General features: G+C 35.3%; 1 protein-coding gene across 12 annotated transcripts in view; it reads right to left on the minus strand.

Annotated features, from left to right (window-relative positions):
* PPFIA2 (PTPRF interacting protein alpha 2) overlaps positions 1-21651 on the minus strand; it is a 333097-nt gene that overhangs the window by 33514 nt on the left and 277932 nt on the right. For 7 of the 12 annotated variants that reach the window (XM_050324727.1, XM_050324724.1, XM_050324730.1 and 4 more), the window contains 12 exons: positions 19609-19695; positions 19108-19191; positions 18618-18749; positions 17617-17679; positions 15321-15412; positions 12949-13084; positions 12371-12591; positions 9323-9560; positions 6649-6678; positions 5628-5758; positions 4958-5112; positions 1915-2008 (listed from right to left, as the gene is read on the minus strand). In XM_050324727.1, coding sequence (XP_050180684.1) covers positions 1915-2008; positions 4958-5112; positions 5628-5758; positions 6649-6678; positions 9323-9560; positions 12371-12591; positions 12949-13084; positions 15321-15412; positions 17617-17679; positions 18618-18749; positions 19108-19191; positions 19609-19695 — 1463 coding nt within the window. The remainder of the gene's footprint in view (positions 1-1914; positions 2009-4957; positions 5113-5627; positions 5759-6648; positions 6679-9322; positions 9561-12370; positions 12592-12948; positions 13085-15320; positions 15413-17616; positions 17680-18617; positions 18750-19107; positions 19192-19608; positions 19696-21651) is intronic. The other 5 variants (XM_050324729.1, XM_050324732.1, XM_050324731.1 and 2 more) reach the window with 1 other exon arrangement.

The raw sequence follows: 21651 nt of genomic DNA on the forward strand, positions 1-21651 counted from the left end.
TACATACATACATATACACACATAAACTAGTAATGTATGTTAGCCTTTCTGTAATAGTAAATTAAGAGGAATTTTAAAAGCAGTTCTGAGGATCCTAAAGTGAGAAACTATGAAGACAGGCAAATCTAAAAGGGAGAGGGGAAAAAAATTAAATATCTTCACAACATATTTACAGAACATAGAATAAATAATACACAGTTCAGACTAATTGAATAGTCATAATCACAAAGGAAAGATTTCTTTCCTTCTGGCAGAGAACATTGTGATTATATCTAATCCATAAAGAACCAAGGACAGACAGACACAGGAGAGAAAAAGGAAAGACTTGAAAAGCAGAAAGCACAGGGAAGTCTGATTGTGTGAGATTAGACAGAACATTAGTAACAGATTACCTGTACACCTATTATTTCTAGACCCAAAACATGGTAGGCAATCTCACATATGAAGTAGTCACGTCATATATGCAGTTGTATGTGTCAAGTCTTATGTTATTTTACCCAGTTTATTTTACCCAGTTTAAAGAACTAACACCTAAGAGAGTGAACAAAGTGAACACATTCGTCCCTTGTGGTACATTCAGTCCTTAGAGCTGGAAGATACATAGGGACTTAAAAAAAGGCTGCCAAAAATTCAATTATATTCTTTGTGAATGATAATGATGGCCTCAAAGATACTTTTCAGGTTTAGTAAAAAAAGCATAGTAGCACACTCTACATTCATATACATCTAAATTACTAATTACTGTTAAAAATGTATAGATAAATAGAGGGACAAGACTCATCAACTATAATATCCCTTTGAATGTTATTGTGAGATTCTTAATTGAATTTAAAATGTTTCTTCTCTCTCAGCTAGCAAAATGACTACTTCTCTATCTTTAATTGTTAACTTGAGGCTGATTTCAATGGAATTTTTACATTGTATATTACATGGATGTGTAAATTTAAAATTATATTTCATCAAGGGCTTGACACGAATGCAGTGATTAAAAATATTCTACATAAAAATTTAAAGATAAGTTCAAACATTATCCCTAGATTCTTTGGATTAGACTTGCAAATTCTCTTGAAACTCTGCAAAGGAATATTAAAAGACTGAAAGAAACCCAAAAAACTGCAAAATTTAAAAATGAGGCTTTCAGAATCCAAATAATAGTTATAAAGTTAATGGTTACAGATGAAAAATAAACCTGCTTGTTTACATAATGAATTTGCAAAGCCATTTTTAAATACCATCTTTTTTCCCGACACACTCTAATTACACTGGAACTCCAATGCTGACAAGAGATTTCTCTTGCCCTCCTAGCCTTATTTTACTCATTCTCCATAGCTCCTGGCAGCTACTGTGAGTTAACTTACTGTTTATACAAGGAGTTGCATCAAAGACGGCATTAAATTATTATATAATCCATGCAAACAAAAAGCTAGGCTGCCATTTGCTGTCAGGCAAAGAGAGTGAAGCTGCCAGGGTTTATGAGGAGCCTTTGACCTCTATAAACAGAAATAGCATTGTGTTCAACAGATAATACAAAAAAGTCTTTTTTAACCTTCTGAAAAAAATCTACCTAGTGAGTCATTAAATACCTAACTAATATTTTAAGACTTGCACAGTAAGCAAAAGGCACAGAATTAAGGACAATGGGATAATTGTCATTAATTAAAAAAAGAGCATAAACATATGCTCTTTCACATCTATGCTCATAATATTGCCATTGAAAGACTCTGAATATTTCCCTCTATATTTTATATCCAGCTTTAAAAACTTTTACACTGGGAAAAACTCCCACTCTTAATGCTAAAATGCCATAGTAGATAGTCTTGCTTCTCCTTACATGTCTACATGTAAAAACCAACACAAATCCTGATATTTTAATCAAGTTTGAGCCAAACAAAGTCACATAAAAAAGGTACTCACTTTTTTTTCAGTCTTCTGTCCTTTTCTGCTTGGGTTCCAAGTTTGCTTAATCCCAGAGATTCCTGAGCTGCTGCCTCTGTTTCCATGTAGCCTCCTGGAAAAAGAAACAAACTGAACCCCCACTGTATTTTCCCATAGCTCTTTCCCAGTTGTTCCCCTCCTCAGCCCTTCAATTCCCCTCCCACCTACAACCATCATCTAAATTTGCTTCCTTAAGCCATGACATCTGGTGTTTGTGGAGAACATTTATCACCTACAAAAATAAATTCTGACAAGTGTTTACTACATGGAAAATAGTAGAAATAGAGGGCAAAAATTGTTTCCTCCTCCTTGTGTTTAGTAGAAATTGATGAGAAAAGCACACTGATCTCCTTTGCCTGTTTTACTTTGCCTCCTAAGGCTCAGCCTCATGGTGCTAAGTAAGCAATGCTCTCACCATTTTTTAATCTTAGTTGACAAATGTACAAACGAAAGTGCATTCTCAAGAACTGTCTCATTACTATTGCCATAATACAGCATCACTTAATGTAGTGGTGCTAAAGTCTTCATTTTGCTTTTATAGAGAGTCTTAGAGTCTTTGATGTTGTTATTCCTGCAAACTCACAGAGATGACACAAAGACTCTGTCAGAGAAGTAAAAAGCCTCCTACATCTCCCTGGAGATTTCTTGTAGGCACCTAAATCCTGTCAAAGTCATGGGAACTTGAATAACTTACACAGAGTGGTAAGAGAAGCCTGCAGTAAACAAGGACACTTGGATCAAAATAAAATTGTATTATAAACTAAGGACAAGACTTATGATCCATGTGGATCACACAGTATGTCCACTAACATGACTTCCCTATAGCAGAAGAGGAAAGTTGCTCTGACTTTTTTATTGCTGCCTGGATTCAAGGAACAATGAAGAGACCTGCCAGTACAATTTCCTGGCTCTGGCTTCACACTGTCCTCTCATTCCCACATGCATGTACAGACAGAGGCACTGCAGCACTTCTTTGAAGGCTGTTTTCCTCCTGTGCTCCTGTTCACAAGGTGTATAACTGGCACGAGAAGGAAGACAACAGTAAAATATAGGTGCTTGACTCCATTTGAAAATGGCAAGTTCTTATTTCTCAACTATTGGATAGTGAACAATTGTAGTGTGGACACTGGCATAAGAAAGCACAAAATTAATTGTGATTCATTGATTTTAACCATAAAATAATGCATAAATGTTATGTAGTGAAATAGCATCACAGCCTATTACAAGACAAATTTACATGCACCTCAGACAAGTGAGAATAAACCCCACCGCTGCATCATGTTTATTTATGACATTTTCTTGGAAAAGTTTGGTTTTAAGCTGCTCTTTTAAAGCAGCTGCTGCTTTAGCACTCTTGTTTGTATAGACAAGATTTTTCCTGATTTAGCTGCTCAATTTCAATTTCTAGAAACATTTTGCTCCTACTTTTTGGTTAGTAACAGTTCTACTGTTCATTGTAGACATGCTTGGAAGTCTAGTTTGTTTAATTAAAATGTGCATTATACTGAAATCTTTGCTGTTGAGCTAAAGAATGGAAGCCACAAAAAATGTCATATAATTGCAAATCACTAATGTCTTTTGGTAATTTCATGATCTAGTCTTGGGAATTACAAATAGACTTTATCTATATATGTTTTATTAATCACGGTGGGTAAAAAATTAATGTACTGATAGATTGCATTGTTCCTGAGATAAACTTGAAAGTTGTTATTTCATTATTCCACAATGCAAGGAACTACAGGAAACATAAGCACATTTATTACATTTTTGTCCTCTATGTTCCTGAGTTACTGTAAAATCATAGATTATTACGCATGAACCATCAGTATCAATAAAAAGGGTTTTCTGGAATATAAATGCAAATTAATAAAGTTTAACTTTAGCTGCAATCTAAAGTTATAAAATTCTCCATGAATGCAGACAGTGACATGCAAGTGTATTTGAAAGACTTATTTAATGGATTCTCATTTAAAAGACTGAATAAATCAGTTTTACTCCTCCCATAGTGAGAAAAAAAAAAAAGAGGGAATTCAAATTGCAATTAGAAATTAGGTTGGTTTTTTTTCAAGAACACAAGGCTCTTGCAGGGAGAGGGGAAAGGTTGGAGTATAAATGAAGAATTCTCAGTTATTTGATTTTACTCTGACACTTTGACCTTAATATTACCTTTTCTATTCTGTACTATTTTAGTGATGGGCTTTTTGTGATAAGGACACATTTTAATATGAGTGTAGGTTTTTAATTTCAGGCTATTGTATTGCTTAAGTGTTTACAATTACTGCAAAGCCTTAAAATTCTTTTACAAGTGTTATGTGGGTCACCATGATGGTAAAAATTTAGTGCCTCACAAATTCATATTATGTGACACCTTCATGACTAGGGTTTCAGTTTTACTGACACATCTATTCCAATTTGTTACTTCTGTTGTATGTGTACACATAGACATGTCCTATAGAAATAGGTAGAGGAAAATTTTTGCCATGAATGAAACAGACTAAGGTCTTGGCAAGGGAAAAGGGTAGAACAAGTAGCAAGAAAACAAACCACTGCTGTGAACAGCATAACTAATGGAAAGAGTATGGTGAGGACATTCAGCAATAGGCAGCAGAGAGCGTCTATTGACACAATGAAATCTGAAAAGCAGCTACACTTGCAAGGACCTTTCATATCATATAGGTACACTTGTTAAAGTGGTTTATTACTTACTACTTTCTCACCTCCTCTTTATTTGGTTATTCAAGAATACACTGTTAGCGTTTTTATCCTGCTTCAATAGGCTATTGAAGCAGCAGGTTCAGTGAAGAGGATGACTCTAGTAATTTGTGCCAGAACTCTCCTTTCATTTGCATTACAATCATAGCAAACTCTTGACAAATATAATTGCTGATAACAATGAAATTTAATGGAAAATTTGTGCCAGGAAAAACAGAAAAATGAGCAAACTGAAAACCGAAAAGCAAAATTAAAAATGGAAAAATGACTGTGAAATGGTGACCTTAGCTTGTTACCACTAATTCCTTACTGAGCTGTCCAAGTCGAGCCTTCTCTTTTTTACCAAACAAACGTCCGATTGAAGACTTGATTCCTTTCTTCTTGGGAGCTTTGTGCAGGGAGTCCTGACTGCTGCTGACACTGCCAAGACCAATGCTTTCTGGCTCCAATGAAGCAGGCAAACTACTACAAAATGATGGTAAAGAAATGGAATAAAAAACATGTGAACATTTTCACATATTTTTTACTTTCTTCTGAGTAGCTCTGCAAACAAATTAATCGGCTATAATTTAGTAATTATCCCCCAACAGGTGAAACAATCACATCTTCCTTAAATTATCTGGCAACATAGAGAGCAATAAGATCACATTTTATCCATCAGGCAAGATTGAAAAGAAATATTTTTAATTTGCTAAGAACAATTAATGAAAAATACAGTAATCAGCCTTCTGTTTTTCTTTCTAGGATTTGCAGTATTACTACTTCTAGTAGTCATCAAAACTGTACCTCAAAACAGAAAAACCCAGCATGTACTTTAACACTGACAAATATTTTCAAGGTGATACAAGAAACAAAGGGTAAGGCTTTCTATCTCATGGCATGGGAAACAGGGTCACTTTGGACTAGTTAAACAACATGATTTGAAATTAATATTACATGGTAAAACTGTGAAGTACCAATTCATGCTACAAATATCTTACCTTCTGGCATCATTGTGGTATGAAGAAGGAAGGGTATGAGTCATTCTGATAGCTCGGGGTGTTGGAGGAGGAGAAGTTTCACATTTGATTGTGGCTTTATCTTCACGTCCATCTTCTTCAACGACTGCAATCTGTGGGAGAGACACTCTATTGAGAACGAATTAGCTTTTCAGGAATACATATGCTGCATGAATTTGTCAAATGAACTGAAGCATCTATGGTTTCAAGTGCAATTTTTTGAGCAAATTGTAAGGATTCTTATTTTTGAAAGATGCTAACTGGGTAAGAATAATTGCCTTAATATAGCAGCTTAAAGTACATATTTGGAAGAAATGAGAATATGCTTGCAGAAGAAGTTCATTCCCTTAATACCAGACAGGTTGACACACTGAAGGTCTAAACATGAAGATAACCTCAGGTGTAAATGGGTCTCTTGGATTAATCAGGATTATTCAAGCCAACAAATTTCTCAGGTATGCAAAAGAGAATGTAAATACAGGCATAAACATGACCATCCTCTCCACAGTGTGTTAACAGACTAGTCAGTATGCTTGAAAATAAGCATGGACAGAAAGGAATTTTATCATAGCATGTAAATATTTATTGTGAATACCATCTTCTGTTATGTGAAGATAGATCTCATAATCAGTGCCAGTTGTGTAAATAATTTTATATTGCTCCAGAAGATTTCAAAGAATCTGACTTTGGTTCCTCCAGCAAGAATGGCCAAAATACATTTGAAGGTAATTCTTTTGTGTCCATAATTTTTTTAAAATAAGTATTCTTTCAGGTTTGTGCTGTAGAGGCTACTACTCCAATGTATCACTGGTGGGCCTTGATTCTCTGGCTTAGCTATGATCCCTGCAAGCCTTTCCAGGTAGGATTAGACTGATTATGTTCAGAAATTGAATGAAAAGTAGAGGAGGGGATGCAGTTGCTGGCAAGAGACCCAGTTTTATAAATAGCAGAGGAATATGATAAATGTGCTTTCCCAAACTGATAAAGAACGCCACTATCATACCTTTCTCCGATGCTTCCTTAGGTCGCTTGGCTTAGATTGGTAACAAAAGCAGCAAGAACAAAAAAAGAATTATTAATAAATCTTATTGAAGTATAACAAAATACCCCACTTTTGTTGTTCTCACATACAAAAGTGAGAAGTAGAGATTTCTTTATTGTAATACTATCCATAATACATACTAATTATACAACAGGCTTGAAGCAATAACATAAGATAATGCCTAAAATAAATGTTATTCTGGAAAAGTAGTAATTTTTTCCCCCTAAAGTTACACTCTCCTTCAATTTCATAAACTCAACAAAGAACTGTACATTGCAAGCTTATAGTAGTACTTTCTATTTTTTGGGTTTATAATATAAATATATATATAAATATATATATAAATATATGTATATAAATATTTAGGCTATCCCCAGCGGAGATTTTTATTTAAGTTTTATCTAATATTACAAATATATTGCTGTCACACCAAGTAAAAGCACAAAATATCATCACCAAATACCATGTCTGAAAAAGTGACTGGCATTTTCAGAAAATAATACAGGTTCACCTATCTTCTGTACCGCAGTATTACTCAGCAATAGAAGGCTCCTAGAATGTGTCTTGTTCAAACCTTCTTACATTTTTATTTTTGGTGGATGTTCACTAAAGGAAAGCTGAAGAAACTGTACAGAATTTATTTACTGCGTGGACCTGGGCTGTGGAAACTCATGCAGTACTGCTTCTGCAGACAACCAATACAGGGTCATCTGGCAATCTGGGCTCTAGAGACCAGGATTCTACAAAACTCTTGACTCAAAGTTTCCACTTGGAGGATGTCTGACAAGCTTGTGTCTGTCTCCAGCCAGTAAGAAGAAGATATTCCACACTGAATTCCTGCTGAAACAGTGCAGGGCAGAAGTGTCTTGAAACGGTTGATGAAGGTAAGCAAAGCTGCAGGCTGTGCTGCTGAGCCTGCCATGGGCTGCTGCTTCTACTGCTCGCGGTATGTCAAGAGTTCAACTGCAACTCATACAGACATATCCATCTGAGCTTTAGCACGGTTAGAACTGGATGTTAGTGAGACCATGGCAACATGAAGTACAGAGGCTATGCTGTCATTTTATGTTTGAATCTGATGAACCTACTGACCCAACGTTACACTGTCCTAATCATGGCAACCAGGCAACGCAGGTATCTGCTGGAGGACCAGCTGAACCATTGCCATTTTTCCGTAGCCAGATTGTTTAGTTTAAACGACTGGAGAAATGGAGCCAAACTGCATATTTGTGAAGGTGCTACTTTGGTGAAGTAAGTGGCAGTACAGCATCCTCCACATTCACCTCCTCCACAACGATCTGTGCAATCAATATTTTCCTTTCTGCTATTCAGAAGTGGGAACTGGGGGCAGAAAAGAATCAGTCACAACTGCCTGCCCTGACCTCCTCTCTGCTGTCCTTAGTTCCCAAGAAGGCAGCAAACATCATACTAAACTGGGAGGGAGTTATACTGGATATGAGTAGTTGCCATTTCCAAGGAAAAGGTTGGCTACACGATTATTGACAAAAGTCCCTACTCCCAGCTGAGACGAATGAACAGCCAGGCTCCATTCCCAGCTGCTCTTAGCAACTTTCTCTGCTAGGAGAGTTAATTTCTACATTCTGATTGAGATCAAAGTTCATTTCCCCTCTAATGAGAGGCTATACAGGGAACTAGTGCTGCTTCTTCCCAGGAATGGACCACAGGGGGACACTAGGGACATTATGATTATCAGAGAAATATCAAATTAAAAATGGGCTTACATATGTACCCTGTTCTACTCCCTGTATGTGCAGATCAGCAGAGTGGGCTGCTTTGTTTCTCTCATAGCGCTTAAAGGGATTAATTTACCCAGGCTCCAAACTGGTTTGTAGCTCATGCTGAACACTGAACCCTGTGACTGTACTCTGATCAGTATCAGAGTTTTACATCTTGAATATGTTGACACATATTACCTTCACATACTTGCATTGCTTCTTTTTGTCTAGGGTCAAAATTAGTTTTTTTGTAAGTCCCTTTTCAAATCAAACCAGGCATTTTTGAATGTGTCCTTAAAGATAATGTTAGAAATACTTTGCATGGTAATTTCATGGCTTGATATCTATGTGTGTGCCCCTTATAATGTTGAAATATATCCATTAATGAATTATTAGTACTTATAAAGTACTTATTTCAAGTGCATGATATACTGCCATAAAAATGCTGCAAGTATAAAAGAGTACACATAAAAACATGTATATAACATATATATATATATATATACACACAAAGCAGTGGAAGCTCCTAATGTCTTCTAGATATTTCCTGAAAGTTTAAACTCAGCAATAGTCCCAGAGACTACTGCGTGATAACTGTATCACTTCAGAGCTTCCCATAGTAAACATTTTTTTCCATATAAGTTGACAACAGTAATTGAAGTGATCAGTGGCCCTCGATCCTCATATCATTACGTCCCTGGTGAATTACACAATGCTCAAAACCGCTATAAAAAAGACCCAAACCACCCAAATGCCCATATGCTAGGAAATTTGCTATCTGTGTATGCATGGTGAAGAGGTGAATAAAGAATTAGAGAGATGAACCAGTCATACAGTGAAAAGATTATGTACTTAAGATAAGAAATATCACAGCTAAAAGTGCTGTCACAGTTTCTTACCAGCGTCATAACCCCCATTCTGTCCATCTCCCTGGCTGGACTGCGAGGGGTGAGTTTAGGAGTTGAGTGTCCGCTGGGAGGAGATGAGCTTGCAAGTGATGATGCTGTCACTGAGCCAGTAATGGAGGTACCTTGGTGGACTCTGGCTAGATTCAAGCCTTCCAGACTCACGCTGGCCACTCGGTTCTCTATCTCTTCAGCACGCAGTTCTGTTGACTCTTTCTCTTCTTGGATTAACCTTATCAAGTAAAAGAAGAATGTGGTTGCATTTCTCTCTTCATATCCCCAAAGCAAAACTAAAAACTATTTCCTTTCAAATGAGATTAGAAAATAGAGAAAACAAAGATGAACGTCGTAGGTCAACTAAAAAATAATATTGAAAAGGGTATTTTCATAATCATCAGAGTCATAAAATTATTTTTCTTAACTTCTCCATTCTCAAAACCTGTTTGAAGAATGTGCACAACAGGAAGATTTGACGTGTGGCATTTCAGTAAGATTGTTTCCTTTGCAAAGGAGACAGTATAGGGTAGGAAGGTTAACAATCCCTTTTACCATATAACTAATTCCAATATTATGTTGCCTTCATCTGATTTTCTTTCGCTAAAGCTCAAATGCAAACTTAAAGTCAAATGAAATTGGGTCTTTAAGAAGGGAATTGCTAAAATAATCCATATTATTGAAACAAGAGAACTTGCAAAACAAATTGTTTCATCTCTACAATTTGATGAAAAAATATCTGTTTCTAAAGCACTGTGTTTTTAAGTGAATTTCATTAAAATATCTCTCTTGCTGACAAGCACTGTAAGCTTCTTAAACATATATCACCTCAACAGAATGCTTCCATTGGGTTCTTTAGGTTTGTTTTTTAATTGTGATTGAACCTAGAATGGAAAAATGTCTTTGAAATCAAACATTTGTTTGTAAGCCCATAAACCCATATTAAGAGTAGTCTGGTTTTCAGTGAGGAGGAAAAAGTATGAGGGATCTAGGTTAAATGCGAGAATGCAAAGTTTGGGGAGGCTGAAACTGGGAATCAGGCTTCTCGGAGTAAAATGAAGCAAGTACAATAAATAAAACCAAAATACATTAAAAATAGGAACCTAAATATTCCTGTGCTGTGATTAATCTTCTTCCCTAACACCCATTGCAGAATTTGTATAAACTGTCTACAGATCTTTTTGAAATAAGGCATGTCAGAAACTAAAAGGACAATAATATTTAGAAAGGGAATTATAACAATCTTTTTTCATTTTAGTAATTTAAATTCTGAATCATCTTGTATAATAAACTAAGACAAAATACATTTCTAATCTCTTTTGATAACTCAAATCATTTGATACACCTGATTGTGCTTGTCAAGAAAAAAAATACCCACAAACCAAGAAAATATGAAATGCAGTACAGTTTATATGACTATCCTTGTAGAATGATTTTTCCTAAACCATATATAAAAAAAAAGAATACAAAATTACTTATCTGATCCTTTAATAATTGTGGTGGTGAAAATAAAAGCCTATACTTCAGTATAAGATTAGCAGTAGGGGAAAGAAACTACTCTCAGCAGACCTCCAGTAAAAATGGCCATATACAAAGGGCACTGTTGCTTCTTTTTTGATATAAAACTGTACCTAACATCTGAGTCAAGAATGCTGAGTTAAGTAAAACAATGATCTGATTCAGGGTGGCACAAACTGTATCCCACTATGTCATCTGCAGCTACAATTCCTAGTGAAACTCCTTTACTGTATTACCTGTTAAACAGACAAAAGTATTTTTTAAAAACAAGTATAGTTTTTGCATCTACAGCTTCCTAAATTGGTCACAGAGCTGACTTCTTTGTAACAAGAGAAAATATCGATAAGGTTCTTTCTTTTATATACACTGTTTTAAGAAATTTACATTCCCAACATCAATACCAACACCATATCTCTTTGACTCTTTATCTTGACAAGTGTAATAAGAGGTTTGAGAAAACAGCAGTGTAATCCTATCTGAATGAAGATATTCTGGGACCAACAAATATGTAGAATTGTAACAAAATTTCCCCCAGAACAGAAAAGTTATTAAAATTCAATATATTCCAATAGAGTTCTTCCCTGAAATTAACCTTGATCAGAGAAAGACAGAATTGGTAAAAGATAACCAATTTAGTTTTGATTATACATTTAACCACAATATTTATGTTTACAGTATTACCAAAAAGTCCCTAATAAATTTAGTAACGTTTCCTTCATCTCCTTCTAGAAAAATAGCCACTAATCAGAGGAAGTTTTTCATACATCGAGCTTTTTTAAAATTGCCCTTCCTGAAAAACATGTAGGAATGCTTTAAACCTAAATTATTTCATTTATTTATTTATTATTAATATATATTATTATAATTTATTATTTTATTTATTTTTATTTATTTAAACCTAATTATTTCATTTATTAAAAATCTCTTAATTAAAATCTGTAATTTGATTCTGTATCACTTCATTAAATTTGCACAGAAATTATTAAGATATATTCTATTCCCTACCCATTTCCAAGCACTATAATCCAACTTGGAGTATGAAAAATCATATTCTGTGTCCACAAAGAAAATCATAATCACATGTTAGAAAACACGGCTTATATTGGACGTCACATAGGGATAATCACCAGAAGAAAGCACAAAGAGCACTAAAATCAAACATTTTTGATAGGAGGTTGTTACTGAGTAAGTGAAGCCATGCATAACAGTGACAAAGACCTTGAAAAGAGGGCTGTGAACAACAATCTGTCAAATCTGCAATGTGCTAGCCTTCTCTAACTTATTTCTCTTCAATTAGCTAACAGTTCTCCACTTGGAACATTTTTTGAAAGAAATTTCTATGGTTAGAAAAGAAAGACACCATTGTTATCTTCACTTAATCGATACTCTCCTCTGGAAAGTGGACACATTATCAATCCTTTAAATGTACAGGTGGTTTTCTAACTGTTACGAATGGCACCTGAACTCAAGCACTAAAGGAAGCTTGAAGCTGTAATCATAAGTGCATCCCAGAAGGTTCAGGCTACATACCTGATTTCTTTATTGATTGCATCTAGCTGCTCCTGAAGCATCATGGCCAGAGTTTGGGCATCGGAATGGCCACTTGGTGACAGCAGGTCCATGGAGCTGAAAAGTGTTTCTCTATCATCATCATCGATGTCAGACATCTCAGTGTCACTTTCAAATGGATGACTGCTCAAAACGCCGATCTGCTGGGTCCTATTCCACTCGTGATCTCCAAGTGATTTTACCTGAGAAGGAATTAGGATGTATATGGTTTATGTCAGGGAAAACAACTGCAAAGTCAAACGTCTAAAAAATGGGAAAGGAAAGCAACTAGCATTTAAAGATACTTATTCAATGATTAACTCTCCATTAATGCTTGTAGTATTACTGCAAACGACATAAAGTATTTTCACATAACTGCAAATGGTGTGTACAATTACTACCATGAAAATTTACACCAAAAGACACCAAGAATAGACAGATACTCAAGTATGGTGGGCTGTTTTTTCTGGGAAAAAAAAAACAAACAATAAACCGTGAGCTTAACAGCTTGAAATACATTCTCATATTAGGGAATATATGAGAAGAAATTGGGGATTAACCTTTGGTTCATCTCTGCGTACTCCCATCCGGCCTCTTCTAGGTCGCCTTATCACTTTAGCTGACCGATAGTCAGACTGGCTATCAACCAGTGAGCCCACCGAGTACCTCAGCTCTGCTGATGTGTCAAGGTGAGGTCTATAAACAAAATCACATAAGTGGACTGAGAGAGTAATAGGAATAACAACAATAATCCAATGATCTTCAGTTTAGGAACACAGATTTCTTTGTTTAAACAACAACAAAAAAAAATTATGTGCACAGAAAATATTACCATCCAAAACTTTAACAAGAAAAAAACAGATTTCAGGATAATTAGAACTGGTTATATTTTCCTTCTATTATGCTTCTGAATAAAATATGCCTGAGGTTACTGTAAGCATGTTACATGTACACGAGTGAGCATATCAATAAAGCTTTCCTGCTGTAAGTCTGTGCTCTACATTATGAAAATATTAGTGAACTGCCCTACAATATTTAACATTGGTTAGGAATTATTAATCTTTATTTGATGACACTTTTCAGAGTTTTAAGCCCGAATTTTTCCTATAGTCCTAGTAGGTCTTGGGATATTTTGGTGAGGCATATATGGGATGACTTCATGGCTGCAAGTAATGCTCCCTGGCCTTTCCGTCCTTGGTCAAACAGCGGCAGCAAAGTGCACAGTGCAATAGAAGCATCCTAACCATGGGCCATGTAGTCAAGTCAGAAGAGCAATGGTGCTCTATGCACCGTTTAAGCATTCAACCTCAGAAGCAAGAGACCTGAACAATTTCTGTTTCTTAACACATCAGCAATTTCCACATAAAAATATATTAATAGCATAATCACAGTAAAAAAAAAGGAAATTTAACCGAAAAACCCCATAGGACAGTGTCTGGTTTTACCTTTTGTGTACAGTAATTATGTCAATAGAATTTTGTTCAATAATATTTTAATTGATAATATTTGGCATTTGTGGAGCAAGTTGCCAGAACAAAAGAAACAGTCCAGATTCCAGTCTCTGGCTGCAGATATTTATCTGCTGACCAGCTTTGTTATTCTGCTGAAAGCACAAACTCCTGCCAATGCAGAACTGAATATGGGCTGAGAACAAGAAGAACTTAATGCTGATAGTTTCCTATGCCTGAGAGGGTGAGGTTACAGAGGGGAAAGTATACTGTTTAGTGGAACCTGCTGGATTCCCAAGACATTTAGATAGCTTATCAAGTTCAAACAGCCCTTTGACAAATGCAAATCAGCTCCTATTTACAGAGCACAAGCTAATGATACTCATCTACCCAGCAAGAAGGGCTGCTGTTCACCAGTGATGGCTGCTCCAAAATCAAATCTGCTGCGTCGTTGCAGCAGTTCAATAGCATGTATCCCTGCAAGCACTCTCAAAAAAGTGTTGTGTGTCTTTAGTCACACTCCCAAAGGAACAAAAATTTGAAAGATTATAAGCATCACATTTTGAATTTCATTGATTTGCACTTCTCCATGTATAGAAAAATGTTATTCCAAGAGATAGTAAAAGGTTGAGGGAAAAACCATATCCAGGTACTGAGAAAGATGCCTGAGGACAAAAATTGGCAGGCAACAGTTGAGGGAAGCAAAAAACCCATGGAACAAGAATAACTTCAGATGATTAGAGAGCTCTCAATTTAGCCTTGGTCCATGAGCTTTGGCTGGCAGGTTTGCTGGCAGGTTTTAAAAGTTCACATATTGCTTGTTATGAAAACAGCATATGGCATACATTTATCAATAAAGTAGCAATTTTATCTCAAGGGTTACTTTTAAGCACAAAGGACTTTCTAGTGTGATAAATTAATTTCATCTGTTAGAGGTTATTTTTACGGCATTTGCCTTACTCTTGTTTCCATTCAATTTTACTCAAAAAATATGCATAATTCAGATCTTCTCTGAATACTGCCTTCATCTTTAGCTGAAGTTCTGTGGCCTCTTGCTGCACACTAAGCACAGCAGAGTTATGTCTCTCTAATAAAAAAAAAATATATATAATTGATAGTATAAATATGATCATAAATATGCTGATCAATTACAGCGTTAAAATGATAGTTTCAAATTAATTTTTTAAGGTCTGGGGAAAAAAAGTAGGGTATTTGGACATACCTTTCAAAATATTTCATAATTTAAGAGTCTTTCTTTAATCTCAGTAATATTTCAGTGTATACTAACTGATATTATGCCCTGTTTACCTATCAAAAAAGTGAAAAGCAACAGTAATAATCATTGCACAAAGTTTTACATTTCTAAAGAACTACGTAACTATATTTATGTGTGGTTTGAACAAATCCCTGCTGCAAAGGCTTGACACTTATATTTACGTTCAATTTCAACTCAAACTGAGGAAACTTTTGTCTTTAAATATTACCTTGACAAGGTGGGTTCGATTAAAGAACCAGTCCTCAATTTCATTTGATCCAGTTCAGATCTCAGTTTCTCAATTTCTTCGGCAAGTCTTTCCTGGAAATAAGAATAGTAAGATATACAAAATACATTTACTTTACAAGATACTATTCTCATAAACAAGTAAGAAAAGATACATGAAAATAACACTGACTATAATTAGAAAAGGGCGCTCAATTGAGTCTTGTAGTACTGCTAATAAGATGTTAGCATCAAGAGGAGGTTGTAGGGACAGGTGCAATTGTGCAACATTTTGTAATGGAAAGCTAGAACTCTATTTCACTTAGGAAGACTGTGAAATACCTTCTCAAATGAGTTACATGGGGTTTTTTCTTGCCTTCTGCATTTCAGAGTAAGTTGCCGGGATAGACTGTGAACAAGCTATCCCTCTCCCTGGTATGCAGAGAGAAATAACATGTTTGCAGAAATGTACAAGGCCTTCTTGGGCTGGAGAGGGTGGGGTTGGGCTGGAGAGGGTGGGGTTGGAAATAGAGAAGATACAAAGAGCTTGGAGAGTGCGTGTGTGTGCAGCATGCTTGAGGAGTGGTCCTTGCATCTGAAATAAACCTTTTTTTAATCCTTACACTGCCTTGGCATTCTTGGGAAGAACACCTGCCTATGTTTTCCCTTACAAGATGATATAGCACCCTCCTGTTTAACCACTAGCTGGAAGTGTTGACTGGACAAATTTGTCCTTGAAACTTCTTTTTTTATCTCTTAACGAAAGCCAGGGTGAGGAAAAGAACCAGCACTGATTTGTGCACTGTGCCAGGCATAGTTCAGTGTGTGAAACACCGTTTGTCATTTGCAAGATTAATGGTTAGACTCGGTGATCTTCAAGATTATCTTTTCCAACCTACATAATTCTATGAGAGTATGAGATTGCATACTGGCCTTTTTATTTACTGCCAGAGATGCAGACTTAGAAGACAGTTGCATTTTAGGTGATTTGTTGAACTGGATTTATACTTCTTGCTGTTGTTGAGTTGATGGAATTCAAATTGTACAAATAATTATCATCTACTAATATGGTGAGATCAAAGAATTTTAAAAGAAATTAAGAAAGAATAATGGTATGAAGATATTACACTGCTGTTCCTACAGTTCAAAATGTTCAGTATTACAAAGTGCTAGCAAGGATAAGGATCTGCACCTAAGTAATATCAGATTCAGTAATAATTGCTACTGAGTTATTATTATCAATGAAACATTACTATAGTGTTTTTATAGTATTTCTTGATTGAACAGAATTACTGACATGACTGATACTCATAACATTTGCCAGTTATTTGCCAGAGATTATTAGTGTCTGCTGTTATATCCATTTGAAATCGCTTTGTTAGTTTCTTCATCAAAGTGGAACACATAAACCCTTCAAAGTGGGAAATTTGGAAGCTCTGGGTCAGAAAATGTAGTGATAGGACAAGGGATAGTGGCTTTAAATTGAAGGAGGGTAGGTTTCAGATATTAGGAAGAAATTCTTTATTGTGAGGGTAGTGAGGTACTGGAGCAGGTTGTTTGATCTTGCTGCCTTTCTACAGATTATCTAAATGGAGATGAAAATAACAATTTTTTGAATGCCTTGAAGGTCTTGATTTTGGATTCCATATCTTTATATTACTATCAAATGGAGATATATTTTTAAAATACACTTGCTTTTAAATGGATTTGATACATTGTGAAATAACACTTCTGTGAATCTGATACAGACATTTTTGAGTATCCAGATGTGCTCAAGGCAAGAATAACTTCAAAATAAAATCCAGTATTTGGGATTGGGACAAATATTTATAATCTGTTTGACTGATTCACTACACAGTGTTAGGGATTAATTTGCAATGAATGAAGAAGGGCCACTATCATCTATATTTAGCATAATGTCACTGCACCTGTTAGGAAGAATTTCATCAAGAAATTATATTCTTCACTGTGAAAGTGCAGCCAGTTATGCATACATTTCAGTTAAACAAGACTTTTTCAGAATTAAAACTGATAGAACCAAAACTCCAGAGCCAGTGAAATCAATATGAATTTTGGTACTGACTCCCTGAGGCTAGGGTATCAACCATGAACTTAGCTCAGAACTATCATTAGGGACCTTCTAAGGCTACTTATGGCACCTGGGTAATTAAAGGAATTATCATTGATGTCAGGAAGATTTTACATTATATTTAGATAATTAATATACCATATGCATATCTCCAAATAATAAATATACCTCTTTTGATAAATACAGAAAACCCCACAATATTCTACAGTACCTTGTCATGTAAGGACTCCTCCAGATTTTTCCTGAAACTTTCAGATTCTTGAATCAAAACATTCTAGAATAAAATGAAGAAAAAAACCCAAACAAGGAAGAAATTAGAGGTATGCTAATAGATCAGATATCGCTATATACATGTAGTTTTTGTGTACAAGTTTATAAAGTTCATATAAGCTCATCTTTAAAATTCTGTAATGCTGCAGTTATATATTATCTCTTCAATGCTGGAAAGAATTCAAATATGTAGGACCATGTGTTCTTCTAGAACAGCAAAAACGTTGCATCTTCGGTCAATTGAGCAACTGTCTTGTTCTTACACAACTGTTTCTCCCAGCTTCTTCTTTTGGAAAGACTATTTCTTGCTCCGTACAACATTTTGTTTCAATGATATAAACCAGTAAAACATCATCTGAGAGGTTCTGAAATACACTTCTTGAAAAACACTGAAAGATTCCCCTCAGGTCAGAATGAAGGTGAATAAGCAGCAAAGGGAGGAATTAAGGAGAGCAAATATAAATTTGGTCAGGGGCTTTGAATTTTGCAGGACCATTTTGTCTCCCATCATGGAAAACTTGTAAATAACATTCCCTCTCCAAGGGTGGATGCTTTTTCTCCTGTGGTGACACCATTTTACACTTCCCAGAGGATGTGAGGTAAAATCAGTAGGTTAAATAAGGATTGACAGCACATCTGAAATGTGGTCATTCCTTAGTTCTTGTCTACTTTCTCTCATTGCCTCATACCCTGTCATGTATTGGTCCTTTACAACTCTTCATCAGACTCTTGGCTGATAAAACCGGGACTCAAAATGTTCAGCATATTTGCATTACTTCTGGAAAGCCACTTGAGCGCACTCTTGAATTGAGTTGAATGTGTAAGTTAGACCATATTTGTGGTAGTATTTAGTAATACAAAATCAGCCTCCATCCTGATAAAAATAGAACATACAGCAAAATGTTTATTAAGATAAATCTTATACTGCTCTTTGCACTGTACCTTTTCTTCAAGTGCTGCCATCCTCTCTTTTAAGTGTAGTTGTAGACGCTCATTGGATTCTGTCAAAAGTCTGTCTACAGTATCCGATAATCTTTTGTTGTGCTCCTCATTCATTTTTTCTCTTTGCCTTGCCTTTAATGTAGAAGAGACAGATTGGTAGGGTCCAAAATTGACCACTACAGACTCGCATCATTAAAAAATAATTTAAAAAAATGGTAACTATAACCTTCTAAAAAAAAAATCCACTGGAAATATAATTACAGTTACTGATTAATGCACATTCATTTTTGTAACAGCAGAAACCCTTCAACTCTGCAGCTAGGTGTAAACTAGTATATTAAGACGGTTAAGTCAAGTGGGAATATGCTGCCATTACTGTTATAAATAAAACATTTACCAGTAGGTAGATTTGGGTTCTGGAGTGCATAATGTAGCATTATACTGACAAATTAAAAGAAAAGTGCACAGAAGATGTCTAAAATACACATACTCTTTGAAGTTCCTGATTCTTCTCTTCAAGTTGAGCTTCTAAGTGTCTCATGCGTTCTTCAATGTTTCCATGCCTTTCTTCTGCCTGTAAAAAAAAAGAAATACTGTTTCTGTAATTTAAGTGGCCTTGGAAGTTTTTCTCTCAGTAAAGTTTGAACAAAACATAAAGCAAGCTACTACTAACTGCAAACTTAGTTTTCCAAAAATAAACTTTATTTAAACAGGCAGCTGAACAGCATTGCTTGAAATGTGTCAGCTACAAAGGCCTGTTACATCCAAGCATCAGCAAAACATTGGAGTTATTTATGAGCAATGAAATCAGCCAAATGTAACATGCAGACTGTGCATGGTTTGAACACAAACCTGCCATCGTAAAATTGTAAGCTCCTGAAGCACTGAACTGCACGATGGTTGATTATCAATAAAAAAAAAAGTTAAAGAAAATGAAAACAAATCAGATGGATTCTATTTAGCAATAGAAAGTAAAGTCCAGTAGGACTACCTTCCTACGTATGGAGATCATTTCTTGTAGTTTAGCTTCCATAACATATTGATAATCATCAGATGAGGTAGAAGAGGTTGGATCAGACTAACAAGTCAAGGAAAAGGAGAGGGACAAAATTGAAAAATCAGAACTAAAGACACTGACACTGAACAGAACACAGCACAGAATGCTTAAAAGAAAAGTGTGACTGAAAATTTAATACTTTTAATTGACAGATTTTTACATGGAATAAACTACACTGATACTTGGTGAATAAGATGCAGTTGATGAGGAGAAACTGAAAATAATGAAATGCTAAAAAAGCTATCAACCTACACATGGAGGTTCAAGGTTAGTGATGGCTGGCTGATGACATATTACTAGAGTGGATTCAAAGCAATACTGTCTAATCTAATGTTGTTTTTTTGATTTTTTTTTTTTTAATTATGGTAAACTGAACACCAGAACAGGACTCTCAGAGGCCAACATCAGATATTCCTTTATAATTCTTCTATAATTTTCTAGGAATGAAAACAATGCATAAATACTAAAGTAATGGACTGGTCAATTACACCACTATGCAATGTCATGGTACATTCCCTAATTTCCAGAAAACAGAAAGAATGTCAAAAGAGGCAAGGCTCAAGCTTTCGTATTCCATTATAGAATACACTACGTAAAGCCCTTTCATCCAAATAAACAATACAGTTTTCATCCCTTTGAAAGGATCCACCCTGGTGGATCTCTTTGGAAGATCAAGGTCATCAGATAAAAGAAGAACCTATAAATAAAAATTCATTAACGATAATGAAAAGTTTCTACTGAGTATAGAAGTGGTAATCCAACCAAACATTCATTTCTAATTCTGAGAGGAGTTGACCTTAATGAGGTCATTTGTTGCAAAACATGAATATTCATGTTATTGGCATATAAAACAAGTCTATGTTACATTCAAAATTTAAAAAAAGCCCTTAAAGAAAGGGAAATGCTATATTGGTTTTGTTGCTATAGAAACAAGAATGTGCATAATGCGTACAGCTAGTGCTACTGATGACTGAGTTGTGAGCTTGCACTTGTCAAATCTATTCCACTCTGTCAGATTTACCCTCTCTCAAAAAGAGATCCTGAACTCCATCTTTATATGAGCAAACCTTAATATGTGCAAGAAATACTAATTTTACAACTGTATCTTTTTAGTGAGACTATTTTTCATAGTCTTATCTACTAATGATTAATCAGAATAATTAGGATAGATACCAAAGTAATTCCTGATGTTCATCATAACTTAAAATTATCCATAACTTAAAAGTCAGAAGTTTTATCAGGACCAAAAGATCATACTGAAAAGAAGCTTGTGATCTAGAGATTTATAAATGTAAGTTGTAGTTTTTAATATGAAGATATCCGCATGAGAAAATCCTGTTTTGTATAAATACAAGGATACTGCTTAACTTTGAAGATCATTACTACTCTTTTCAGAGTAATTATACTCATAAAACTTAGATTTTTGCAAAATTTAAGGGAAAGTCTTTGTAACTAAACTCATTTAAAAAGTTTAGTTATTGTTTCTGATTATGATGGAGACATAGTGTAATATATTTGAACTCATATATTAGCTGAAACTATTTTCTCTGGTTATCATGACTTGGACCAGTGACAGTACCTCTCTGATCTTCTTTAACTTATCTTTCAGTTTTATATATTAGTTGGTTTCAGCACACAAGTGGTAATGCACTGCTTCCTCTCCCAGCTGGCTAAATAGAAAGACAGGGTAGAGAAAGTTAAGTCCCTGTGATTGCAGAACAGCAGACCATGCTATGCCTTTCATGGAGTGACCAAGTTTTATCCTGCTCTGTAGAAAATAGAATTTTCCCTTTTTTGAGTCCTGGCTGCACTATTGGTCCAAGGACTTCCCTTAATGCATCTCCAAGGGTCATGAAATGAATTGAGACTATCAAAGCTCTGAGAAGGCTTAAGTAATTCTACCTCTTTTGAAGCCATTTTCATTGAGGGAGATGTAGAACTCATTGGGGGCACCTTCCTAAAAAATTAAACTCATTA

Source organism: Myiozetetes cayanensis, unplaced genomic scaffold (assembly GCF_022539395.1).
Source record: "Myiozetetes cayanensis isolate MyiCay16 unplaced genomic scaffold, myiCay2020 scf3, whole genome shotgun sequence".
Classification (NCBI taxonomy): domain Eukaryota; kingdom Metazoa; phylum Chordata; class Aves; order Passeriformes; family Tyrannidae; genus Myiozetetes; species Myiozetetes cayanensis.